The sequence below is a fragment of the Triturus cristatus genome, chromosome 3_2, assembly GCF_964204655.1.
Source record: "Triturus cristatus chromosome 3_2, aTriCri1.1, whole genome shotgun sequence".
Lineage (NCBI taxonomy): Eukaryota > Metazoa > Chordata > Amphibia > Caudata > Salamandridae > Triturus > Triturus cristatus.
This window is the reverse complement of record NC_140584.1, coordinates 1,030,763,196-1,030,776,031: the sequence shown is the minus strand read 5'-3', so window position 1 is coordinate 1,030,776,031 and position 12,836 is coordinate 1,030,763,196. Positions and strand designations below refer to the sequence as shown.

The following is a 12,836-nucleotide window of genomic DNA, read 5'->3' as shown; positions in this document are numbered from 1 at the left end:
CAATCCACTTTGCTGGTTACCTGGAGGGTCAGAGATGCTAATGCCACAGCACCAGGGACAGATCAGCACAGACACACACACGTTTCACTCCACGGTACCGGGTTAGCCTATGGGCCGGCTAGCTAATAAAGTTATCATTCAATACCAGAGGTCATTAGCAAGTTATAGACTAACGCACCAGATCTACGTGTCGGAGATCAAATGAAGGTAAGAACTTGGGGCCAAGGCTCTGGTCACATGAGAGGAGCCAATCGAAGTGTCAAATAGTAGGGTAAATACCTCAATGCTAGGTCTACCCATAGAGGAAGGGCAGGGATCAACGCCCAAGCTCCCTGCAGATCAGAGATTAGTGTTAATTCCACTGTGCCATGGGTCACGCTAGTGAAAGTAAACATAAGGAAAAAACAGGTTTTATTTGTAAAACATGCTACACATAAATCTGATCAATGACGTTACAAAACTTAACTTAGTGTAAAAAAAATATAAAACCACAAACTGTCCGTGACCATCATGTCAGTTCTCTGCGCTCACTGATGCACGCTTTGGTGCACTGGCCACCCATTTCTCTGATTACCGCAATCTCACTCACCGAATTTCACCGACACCCTCACTATGTTCCACATCTCTTTGCCCATCGCCTACCACTGACACGGTCTCTTTTTACCATCCCTGATCTTCTGTTCTGCGATGCCTCCTCTTATTTTACTCCCCCCACTGTGACCTAACCCTGGTGTATGTAGTCTCTCTCCCTCGCAGACCTACTTTCATCCCCCCCTTAACCCCTCAATTTTATTAAGCTTCCTTACTGGATGCTTTTGCTTTTCTGATCTCCTCGTCTTTGGTGTTGTCTGCAACTCCATCTCTGGTTTCTATTCCATTCCATTCTTGCTTCTCCATCGCCTGGTCTCAGCATAGTTCATGTCTACCTCTGAAACGTCTACCTCGCTCCCGTGTGCCACTTAGACCTACTTCTAGCTCCAGTTTAGCTCTAGCTCTCGGACCTCCTCCTAGTCTAGTTTTCAACCCCAGACCACCCGTCTCTCTCTCTTTTCTGGAGCAATCTTAGGCCTAGCTTCAGTTTCTCTCTCAGGCCTAGCCAGCTTCTCAGACCTCTTTTTCTGGCCTAGACTGCCTCCCACTCCCAGACCTCCTCCTGTTTCCGGCGTTGTCTGTCTCCCACTCAGACCTCATCCTCTCTTCAGCCTCGCCCTAGTGTTGCGTGCTATCGCTTCGGTGGTTGCTGTCGCTGTTGTTGAGTGTGATGAAGCTGCTGGATCCTGAAAGGCCGCGGGCTGAGAAGTGGAATGTGTCCAATCACACGCAAGTGGTGTCCTGAATAGGGAGGGCCATGCCCCGGAGCCTGCGGTGGGCCCGGGAGCGAAACCAGGGGCGGAAGGTTGCTGTTAGGAGGGGCAGAAGGCACAGGGAAAGGTGCCACAGCGCCAGCAGGGATAAGGAAGGCAGGCGTCAGTCCGTAGCGGAGCTGGCACATCCTTGGTGCCGTTGGGCCTTGGTCCCGAGGAGGCTTATGTTCAGTTGTGTTCCGAGTCTCCAGTCCTTGCAGTTCTGCTTGCTCTGGGCTTGGAGACTCGGGTTCTTTCTCTAGGACCTCCTGTAGCTTCTCTAGCTGTGTCCTGCGGAGGTGAGAGAGCTGCCTACTGCTCTGAAATGCCTCCAGAAAAGTGTCAAGAGGAAGAGATCCTTCCATGAAACTCTGCAAGTTTTCCTAGAGGAAGATCAAGACAAAAAAAACTACAATGAGACAGGGTAACTGGAAAGCAAGTACTGAGCATGATTAACATCACACAATTAACAAGAGGAAAGGAACATTGTACCTACCCTGTAAGCATTTGTTTGTGGCATGCAGTGGTGTAGACTAACATGCTGTGCATACATCCACATTCTAATGCTGGGCTCAGACGTGTACAACTGGTTTTTCTTTGAAGGACATCTTTACAAGTCACAGGACCTAGTGACTCCACTTATTAGTGGTAATGCACATGGGCATCGGCTCCATTGTTACATTGTTTTTTCAAGCATGAAGGGAGGGACTGGAGATGGAACATAGAGACACAGTAAAGATGACCATGCAAAGGAAAGTATTAGTGATAACGGAGGAAAGAATATCTGTAAAAACCATAGACGACCAGGGAAGAGGGCAGGCGCATGTGAATCAACAGAACTACTTGCCACGAACTGATGCGAACAGGGTCAGTAACGTTTTCTATTTGGGGCAAGTGTAGCTGTAGATATACATGCTGTGCACAGACTGAAACGCAGTCCTAAAAGCGGTGGCTTAGCCTGATTAGGTTGTAGAAGGCTGGAAAAGTGTACGTAGGACAGCCTGGCTAACCTTTGGTTGCTCTCTGGCCAGTACATCCACACAGTAGTATTTGATCAAAATAGGAGGGGTGGACCAAGTAGCTACTTCACAGATGTCAGCTAGTAATATTTTACCTAAGAAAGCCATAGATGCCCCTCTCTTTCGAGTGGAATAAGGTCTGGTGGGGGAGGGGGGGAAATAGGCAGGGTTCTTTTAGCTTTAGCGTAATAAGTCTGTATGCACTTGACCAGACAATAAACACCTGCCTTGGAAATGGCAAAACCCTTGAGTGGCTTGGAATGCGACACAAATAGCTGTTGCGCTTTACAGAAGGGTTTTGTCTTGTTAATATAGTACATTAGCGCTCTATTTGACTTTTAAAGTGTGCAGAGCGCATTGTTCTACAGTCTCTGGATACGGAAAGAAGAATCGGAGCTCGACGGTCTGATTAAGGTGAAAACGGGAGACTATTTTAGGGAGGAATTTGGGATTGGTTCTGAGAACCACTCTATCATGATGGACTTGGAAGAAAGGCTCTTCCAAGGTAAGAGCGTGTATCACACTGATTCGCCTGAGGGAAGTAATGGCCACCTTTAAAGAAAGGAATTGCGTGGAAGAAGAGTGTAGTGGTTATATAGGAGGGGCCATGAGTTTCATGAGAACAAAATTAAGATTCCACACAGGAGAAAGGGAAGGGGAATAATCTGGGGTGCGATAATCCGTTTGAGGCCATGCATGAAAACCTTAATGACTGGTATTCTGATGAATAAAGTATGTGGTCTATTTCTGTATGTAGGCAGATACAACAGCTAGATATAACCAAATGGAAGTGTGGACGACGCCCAAGATTTGCATGTGAAGGAGGTAACAGATAATGTCCTGTACAGATGCTATGAGAGGATTGATATGTTTAGGGAGACAGAAGTGTATGAACTGTTTCTAACTTGGCTGAGATGCTGATGGTTGAGGTGCCTGAGTGTGCCGGGGTGTGGAGTGAGAAGGTCCTGTCTGTTAGGAGCTTCTTGTGTGGAAATAGAGAGAGCCTGAGCAAGGTGGTGTACCATGGTTGATGAGCCCAGATTGGTCCCACAAAGATGAGCGCGAGAAATGTCTGCGTATGCCTCTGGACCACAAACGGTAGGAGTGGGAGCGGCGGAAAAGCGTAGGCAAATATCCCTGACCAGTCCATCCATAGTACATGGCCTATGGACTGCGGGTGTGGTAGTCTGGTGCCAAAGTTTAGATATTTAGCATTTTCGGCGATCTTTTTGCAGAAACCCCCCACGCTGAAAGTATGGGAGTAGGCCTTGGGGATGAGTTCCCATTCATGGACTTGTTAATGCGTCCTGCTGAGCACGTCTGTCATATCGTTGGTCATTCCAGAAATGTGTTGGATTAGCAGATGTACTCCCTGATGTATCGCCCACCACCAAATGCTCTGGGCTACAGACAACTGCGGCGAGTGTGTGCCCCTTGGTTTTTGTAAGTAAAACATGGCAGTTGTGTTGTCCGTTCGGACTAAGACTGTTTTGTCCTGTCAGAGGATGGAAGGCCATGAATACGGGCTGGATAGCCAGCAACTCCAGGTGATTGATGTGGGGGGGGGATTGCTGGGCAGATGCCCACTTCCCTTGAACAGTAAGGTGACTGAAATGCACACCCCAGCCGGTGAGCAGACGTGTGTGGTGATGGTCTCTTGTGGGATCGGGTCTAGGAAGGGCTGCCCCTGCAACAAGTTGACATATTCAACCACTGTAGAGAGCAATGTGTGCGGCCCCAAACCAACAATAGATCCTCCAGATGACCCTCCTCTTGAGACCACTCAGCCACTAGACACTCCTGCAAAGGGTGAATGTGCCATCTGGCATGAGGAACTATTGCTATGCACGATGCTACATTCCTAGCAAGTGCATCATAGTTCTGAGTGTTATTGTCATCTGACCAAAAAAGATGTAGCAGGTTTTGAAACGCTTACACTGTTGCTGGACTGGGGTAACCATTCTCCACCTACGAGTCTAGGATGGCCCAGAGAAAGGGCTGAAGGTAGGATTTGGTCAAACTGATCATACAGTCTAGACTGGGCAAGGTCCGAATGGTGGTCTTGGTGTGCGCTGGGCACATTGCCTGTGTAGCGCTCGTGAGCAGCCAGTCGTCCAGGTAAGGAAACATGTGGATACTGCTCCTCCTGAAATGAGCTGCCACCGTGACCAGACATTTTGGAAAGACCCATGGGGCCGCGATAACCCCGAACAGAGGTACTTTGAATTGGTATTGTTGTCCACTGACCACCAACCGCAGGTATCTTCGATGCGCTGGGTGGATGGGTATGTGAAAGCAGGCATCCTTCAGATCGAGGGCGGTCATGAAGTCACCTTGTTGCAGTAGTGCCAGATCGTCTTCTAGAGTCACCATATAAAAGTGCTCCGACAGAATGTATTTGTTAACAGGTCTGAGATAGAGGATGAGTCCAAGGGAGCTGGCCTTTTTGTGGATAAGTAAGCAAAGGGAGTACACCCCTTTTCCGTGGTGTTGTGGCAGAACAAGTTATATGCCCCCCTTGGGAAGAAGGGCTAGTATCTTCTCCTGAAGGGGATACAAATGTTCCAGGGACAGTTTGTGGTGGTGGCAGGGGATGTTTGGTGGTCTATTAATGAGTTTTAGACAGTACCCCTTCTTTATGAAGTCTACAGCTCATCAGTCGCAGGTGATTACGGTCCAATGGGGCAAAACTCCCTGCAGCCTTCCCCAGACAGGTGTTTTGTGGACGGGGGAGGAGTAGAAGGCAGTCAGTGTTTTGAAGGAGTAGCCCCTTTGGCTGCTGTGCCCTTTCCTTTTATCATTGTTACCCCAGTATCCACCCCTATAGTAGCCTCATGAAGGTGACTGCTGCGTGAGCCTTGAAAAGGTGGAAGAGGTTTCCGAGGTGGGAGTTTTGGTTGCACCATGGCATTGGGAGCAGCAAAAGGAGCCACGCAGAACAGGTGTTTGTAGGATGCCCATAGCTTTGGCGGTGTCAGTATCTTTTTTAGGTTTTCTAGCATCTGGTCGAAGAGATGCTGCTCTTCAAATGGTACATTTAGAAGGTGTTGGGGTACCTTTGGCTTATCTTCAGAGACATGCCACCACACGTGGCGGCACAAAAGGATGCTGGTGTTTATGCCGAGAGCAGCTGTGTCTGCGGCATCCAGTGCGCAACGGATTTTGGTGTTGGGAGATGATCTTGCCCTTCGCCAACAACTCGTCCCTTTTTGAGATACTGTTTTTTTGAGATACTGTTCTCGGAGATGCTGGACAAGGTTCACGCTCTGATTCCTGTAGGGGTGATCATACCGGGAGAGTAGGCCTATATAATTAGCGATGCACCAATGTGTAGCAGACTGCATTTCACCCTTTTGCCCCCAGCATAGATTTTCTTACTCTCCCAGACCGGATGGGGTGCGTCCCCTATGTGTTAGCTTGTTTGAGCTGTATGAATAAATAGGGAGTCAGGGGAGAACTGGCACCGGATGTATGGTGGGTTAGTGAGAAAAGCCTTGAATTTCTTATCAACCCTCAATGTAACAACCCTCGCTTTAACTGGCTCTTTAATATTTCAGTGGACGGTCTAAGGACTCCCTTGACCACCATAGGGAGGTACTGTAAGGAGCGTTGGGTGGAGGAGAGAGTCTCGATGACCTTGTGACATTATTTGGAGGACAGGGCTTTGTGGGATACAGGTCTGGGTCTGTGCCTGCTGGAGGCTCTATGTCAGTCAACCCAGGAGTCTAGACGCCTGTGGGTGATATGTAGGGTCATACGGTTCACGAGGTAGCAATGGACTGTCCCCACCAGAGTGTGAGGAACCCTTTGGTGAGTGTTGAGGAGAACCCACAGGAAGCAAAGGGGAGGAAGGTTAAGGTGAGGAAGGAGGATTAGGGAATGAAGGAGAAGGACAAGCAGGAGGCAGTGGAGAAGCAGCCCTGTTGTGTCACAGGCATTTTAAGAGTGGGTGCCACAGGAGGATTGAGGGCTTCCTCAAAAGTAAATTTCCTCTTGTGCGGGACTGAGTCTTTCCAGGATCCAGGCTGGAATTGGATCCCTTGCTGCCTGGTGTCAAGAGGTCCTTACAGCAGCTGAAGGATTGTTTGTACAAAATCCTCAGAAGCAGTGGAGGCTGCAGCTGCAGATGGCGGTCTGGATGGAGCCAAAGAGGTATGACATGGAGATGCGCTGAGGTCGATTTTGGCTCGGAATGCTTCGGGTCAGTGCCCCTCGGCTCCGAATGCTTCAGGTCGGTGTCCCTTGGCTCCCAATGTTTTGGGGCAGGATGTCTCAGCTCTGAATGCTTCTGGTAGACCTGCTTCGATTCAGATGGCGGCCGAGCATACGCTTTCAGACCTAGGTTCGGATGGTGGCCGAGCATGCGTCTTTAGATGTCGGTTCCAGCTTGGAATGTCACTGCTGAACATTGCCAGAAGGCAGTGGTGCACCGGAGGTCTTCGAGGTAGCCCGGGAGGTCGAAGCTAGTGCCTCTCTTTGGTGAGTAGGGGAGATAATTGTACTCGGCGCTTCTGCTTTGACATCCGTTTTGAAGTAAACTCTTTCCGGCAAGAAAGACGCATCGATGTCGATGGTTGGGGTACCCAAATGTTCAACATCGGACTCCTCTCTCTCTCTCTCTCTCTCTCTCTCCGAGGAGGAGGTGGCTTCCACTTCCCTTTGGTGCAATATGGGAGCCTAAGCAATGCGGCGAGTTCTTCAGTTCCGCAGGGTCTTCCGATTCCGGAATGTGAGACACCGAACAGGAGTCTTCATGAAGTTCAGGGAACAAACACAGATTGCAGACTTCGTGGAGGACTGTCCTCGGATACTTGGCATGGCAAGTAGAGCAGAACCAAAATGGAGTTTTTCCCATCACTGGGACATCCTCGACCGCAGTGATGGTATCCAAAAAGGTTATTTACCGGAATGGAATCATTGATAACGGTGGAGACCGACGAGAAAGTGAGATTATTTCCACAATTGACTAAGACGGATCCGAAGGCCAAGTGAGAGCATTTGACATCGAACCGGAGCTCACATCCACATGTCTGAACACAATGGCAGAGAAAAGACAATGGAGCCAATGCTTACGGTTACTAATGTGTGAAGTCACTAGGTCTCGTGACTCAAAAAGACTTCCTTCGAAGAAAAAATAGCTGTATATTTCCGAGCCCAACACTAGATGGTGAAGATATGCACAGCATGTGTATCTATAGCTACACATGCAACAACTTGATATTCTAAATCACATGGACAATTTCAGACCATCAATCCTCTCTGATATCAAAACCTTTCTGCAGAGGGGCTTTCACTTCTATCTACTGCAGTGGGCTGAAGCCTGACAATCATGGCCTCCTCCACTACTCAGCAGTGAACCTCTTTCAACCCCCTGATAACATCAGGTGCCTTCCGACTCGATAAACAGGCACTTCAGAGGTATGCTTGCTGCCCATTTATGGCAAGGTTTTACAACTGACAGCTGCTTTTTAGCAGCAGTTGTAGACCGTATCATGGCTTCTGGCCTCTACTCTCAATTTGTGTGTTGTAAAAGGCACTGCACTGATCCATGCTTGGCTTAAAAATATGTTCAACTGCACTGCAAGGCGGACTGTGGTGGTAGTTGACAGGTCTGATATAAATAAACCAAAAGAGGTGTAAGGAACAAACAAAAAGACTTACTTCGTATAAAGATCTACACATATGCATCTGTTGTCCTCATCTCCACATATAACTGTGTATCTACTCCCTTAACACACCCACTCTGAATCCCCTTTGTAAACCTCTTATACCCAACCTCTCACATAACCAACACCACTTTGACTATATACATGCACATACACGCACACACACACACACACACACACACACACATACCACCTCTTCACCACGACTAGCTACCAGTTTACCAGAAATGTAAATGGGAGAAGGCTACTTCTCCCATTAGAATCCACTGCTGCTCTTGTCCTCGCAGAATGAGGCTTCGAAGGTAACAGGCTTTGTACAGCAAAACATGGAAGATTTAGAAGCCCCTTCCTTTCTCATTGAAAGGTGCTATTCTTGGGTACTGGTTTTGAGGTGTGAATCTTTCGAGGCCATCTGATGCAGACACTGTAGACCTAAGTAACACCTTGACAGGGTGTACTGAGACCCTAGTGGGAGTGAGACTATAACTCCAAAGGGCACTGGGTTTATAGATTTTTGTGGCAGATTTGTCTCAGTAAGCCCAACACCATAAAACTTTGATCCTGTTCAGTGGCGCTCTGAGGGCTGAATAATCCCCTGTGATATAGTAATAAGCTTACTCCAACTAACCATTCAATGGTCACTATTGTCACACGTAGATGGAATGATATGAAGAACAAGGGAACTTATAACTTCACCACTAGGTGAACAAGGAAGCAATTCTTTTTAGTTTAGGTACCCTCACACACCCTAGTGGTGTCATGCTTCATCATCGGGTCACCCCGACGCCTAAAAGTCAGGGTGGGCTCAACCACAGTGTTGGGAGCTCTTTGAAGAAATTACAGACCAGGGAGGCTATAAGATTAAAAAACCTCAGGCAGATCCCCAGTTTCCCTTTATTTTTGGGTCTGTCTGGGTTAATTAAAATTAATAAAAGTAGGGGTATATATAGGAGTGTTATGGTCCTATGACCCTAGTGCCAACATGTTTCAGTCCAATTATGGCCGTAAAGGTCCAGGACTTTCCTTCAGGGCAAAAGAGGCCACCCTGGGATTCAGAATGGGGAATTCCCTATTCTGTTTTATTAGGAACAAGGGTAGAGTAGCTACTCCTTGTATGCGCGACTGATCTATTAATCTGTCTTGCGTCGTAAATCCATCCGGACTTCGGATGATTGTCGTTTCTCAGGGGATGGAAGGGCTAATGGAGTAGCTCTGTAGTCACACCTTCGTCAAGAGTCCTCCTCCGCTTGCCAACCTACTTGGACCCGATCCCCGGCGTTTAGCCCTGAAGAAAGTCCTGGACCTTTACGGCCATAATTGGACTGAAACATGTTGGCACTAGGGTCATAGGACCATAACACTCCTATATACCCCTACTTTTATTAATTTTAATTAACCCAGACAGACCCAAAAATAAAGGGAAACTGGGGATCTGCCTGAGGTTTTTTAATCTTATAGCCTACCTGGTCTGTAATTTCTTCAAAGAGCTCCCAACACTGTGGTTGAGCCCACCCCGACTTTTAGGCGTCGGGGTGACCCGATGATGAAGCATGACACCACTAGGGTGTGTGAGGGTACCTAAACTAAAAGGAATTGCTTCCATGCTCATCTAGTGGTGAAGTTATAAGTTCCCTTGTTCTTCATATCATTCCATCTACGTGTGACAATAGTGACCATTGAATGGTTGGTTGGGAGTAAAATTGTGTAACTGTTTATACTGGGAGGTGTTACTCTGATCTATAATCCTCTCTACCCTTTGGGCATGAGAAAACACATTTCTCAATAGCCTTTGTATACATAGTAATAAGCTTACCAAGTTTTAACTGTTCACCAGTACAAAGGACTTCAGGTCTTGTCACTGGGTGCAATCCCACCAATTATGTGTACCTGGAGGGATTACCTTCTAAGTCAGTGGTTGACACGTTTGGAACAGAAGCAGGGGCCAAACACCGGTGCCAATAAGTGATGACAAAATAGGTACTATGCAAGTCCCAAATCACTCTTACCTAGATATGACATGAGTTTTTCTAACAATAAGTTGATAGTCTCCTCCTGTACCACAGTTGTCCTCAACATCTTCAGCTGGATTCCCACACAAAAAGGAGAAGAACATACTGGGTGAAAGTTCCCCAATCAAGGCAGACGAGACTAATGAGGGTCAGCTTTCAATTATTTTGTCCCAATAGGTAAATAGATCCAAACAGAGATAAACACGAATCCAATGACTGCAAGAGTATCATAGCATAATAGAGAAAAGCGTAAGTATGACGGAGTGCAGGAGAAGTTATTCCATGCATCTCGCAAGGAACAGAAAATATAAGAGCTAGTCTGGGATGGTTAGTGATGCATAATTAAGGATAAAGACGACCTTGGAGCAAGGGGTGGATCAAGCACGTCTCCTTTATAGAAATACGGCATCTTTGGGGGCAACTATTCCAGTCTAGGTGAGAGAGAAGGAGAGCAATAAAGTTACATTAAGCAGTGTATAATAACCCAAGCTCTAAAGTGGCTAAGTGTTTGATATAAATATCGTATACAGCCACATGAGCCCTAATCTTTTATGGATTCAAATAGTTTTTCAGTTTTATCACAGACTGTCAGTTGCCTCAGTGTTTAGGTGTAACATCATATCTATGTTGGATGAGTTAGAATTAATATGTAAAGGAAGATGTTTTAATTAAAGGAGGATCATTTACTGGCGAGAACCGACATGGCTGAAACTGGGCTAGGTGCAGTGGCTTTGCAGACAGAGCTGGGCTATTCATACTGTTGTAGGCTCGTGGCAGATTTGCATATGGTCACAATCTGTAGTGGCACACTAAACAATAGAACAACAGAATGGAATGTGTACCACAGTAAATACCATTGACAAAGATGAATTCAGGCACTCTACCTATCACTTCCTTGTTTTACCTGATTCTACTGGTGTGACTTCTAATATAACAAGCATTAGAAAAGCCAATACCCTTAAACAGCCTGTAATCTATAAACAGTTTCAACATAGGAGGGTAGCTACAACATAAAAAAAAATAAAGGGATAAAGAATGGAAAAAAAACATTAGCAAAGTAAAGTACTGGTCCACCAGCCCTGCCACTGAAGCTCACTTCTTTTTAGTTGAAGTGCCAATGGAGGAATGGGTAACAATGAACCAATAATGTATGTGGTGGTGGGTGAAAGCAAAGCGTGAACGTTTGCTGAAAAGACCAATAGATGAAGAGGGCTGACCCTAAGCCATTCTGTGAACAAATGTACATGCTTTTTTTAATCATGCAGTTTTGAAAAATTGCATGAGGTACGCGTGACCGCTAAGGTGGTCTCTAAGCCAGACCTACAAATGTAAAATTAAAAATAAACAGTAGCTGTAAAATGTGGCAGTCTTATTATAGGTCTATCAAATCTAGATCTCAAAAAGAAATTGAGGAACTTGAGCACGACCAGCATGAAGGCATCTGCTCTCACCTCGGATTCAAACTCGGCGACATCCAGCTCATCCTGCAGGCTACAGAGGGCAGTGGGCAGATTCCACGTCTGAAGATGCATTTCTAAAAGAGAAGAGGACACAAGTAAGGATAACGTTGTTGAAAGGTTGAGTCTTGGTGTGCAGAGAGTGGTTTCCTAGAACTTAAAAAAAAAAAATAGCATTTAAAAAATAAATAAAGAAATAATAAATAAATGGGCATTAAACACCAGCACAGCTTTCGAGACACTATCTATAGCCTTTCTAGAAGCACAGCTCCTGCTTTAGTACTCAATCACATGGACATAAAGCACAGCTCTAGTGTCAGTAACATAACCCACCACTCCTTTACCAATAATAAACGTTTCTTTCAGAATACAGATTTCATCAGCTACGGATGAAAGTTTAACACGTCCATAAGTAATGACATCAATGATGCCTTTACCGGAAGTGAGATACCAAAAACAGGGTTTGGCTCCTACACAGCAAGGCTAAGCCTACTATACTTAAATAACAAGGAAGAGCGCCAGTGCTGCAACTGCCTTCAGATTCTGTTTATAGTGCACTGAACAAAACAAATGCCACCACAACCACTTTTTCCGTTGGATTTAATCCACAACTTTTTTTAAACATTTACATTAAATTTTCAACAAAACCACAAAATATTGCCTATAGCTTTGAATTTTTAGACTTTCTTTTAACAAATAAGCCAACCCACCTTTTTCCCCTTTCCATTCCTAAACTCTATTATACTTACAACTCTCATACTCTTGTGCACACTCAACAAACCAATCACTCTGTCATATATCCAAACTCACTCAACACATCACCACATTGCTAACAAAACACTTCACTTCCAATCATACACCCACCCAAACCTGTTTCTACAGATTATTTCTCTGAGAAGACACTTTGTACAAAAAACTTAGTACAAGAAGCTTTGTACAAAAATCAGCAAAGGCCATCAACAAACATAGATAATACTCAATGGCCAGTATCTACACATTTTTCTTTTGATTAGCCTAAACGCCGTGGTGTACGCGTTTCGAATCCCACCGGATATGGGGATTCCCCTCAGTTGCAGCACTGGCGCTCTTCTTTGTTATTTAAATTTACCGGAAGTGAGCTCACCCTTCAGTTGTCCTTGTCTATCAGCACTGAACCCAGTACAGTTTTTATATCAGCTCTGACTCCGGCACAGGTCATGTAGCAGCATCTAAGCCAACTCCCTCATCAGAACTCTTGCTCAGCCATCTATGTAGGTTTTAAGTCCAAGCAGAGCTCCTGCATTGGTACGGAGTCTTGTCCCTAAATGAGCTCAAATCTAGCTCCAGTACCAGTGCTTGGCAT

The 12,836-nt window shown here is 46.1% G+C and overlaps 1 protein-coding gene across 1 annotated transcript in view; it reads right to left on the bottom strand.

Moving 5' to 3' along the window:
* Positions 1–394: 394 nt before the first annotated feature.
* The window catches only part of VPS37D (VPS37D subunit of ESCRT-I), a 139,315-nt gene continuing 126,873 nt past the window's right edge, over positions 395–12,836 (bottom strand). Inside the window, exons 3-4 of the mRNA XM_085649672.1 lie at positions 11,489–11,571; positions 395–1,726 (exon numbers count right to left, since the gene is read on the bottom strand). Of these exons, the coding sequence (XP_085505798.1) occupies positions 1,223–1,726; positions 11,489–11,571 (587 nt within the window). The 3' untranslated portion in view covers positions 395–1,222. The remainder of the gene's footprint in view (positions 1,727–11,488; positions 11,572–12,836) is intronic.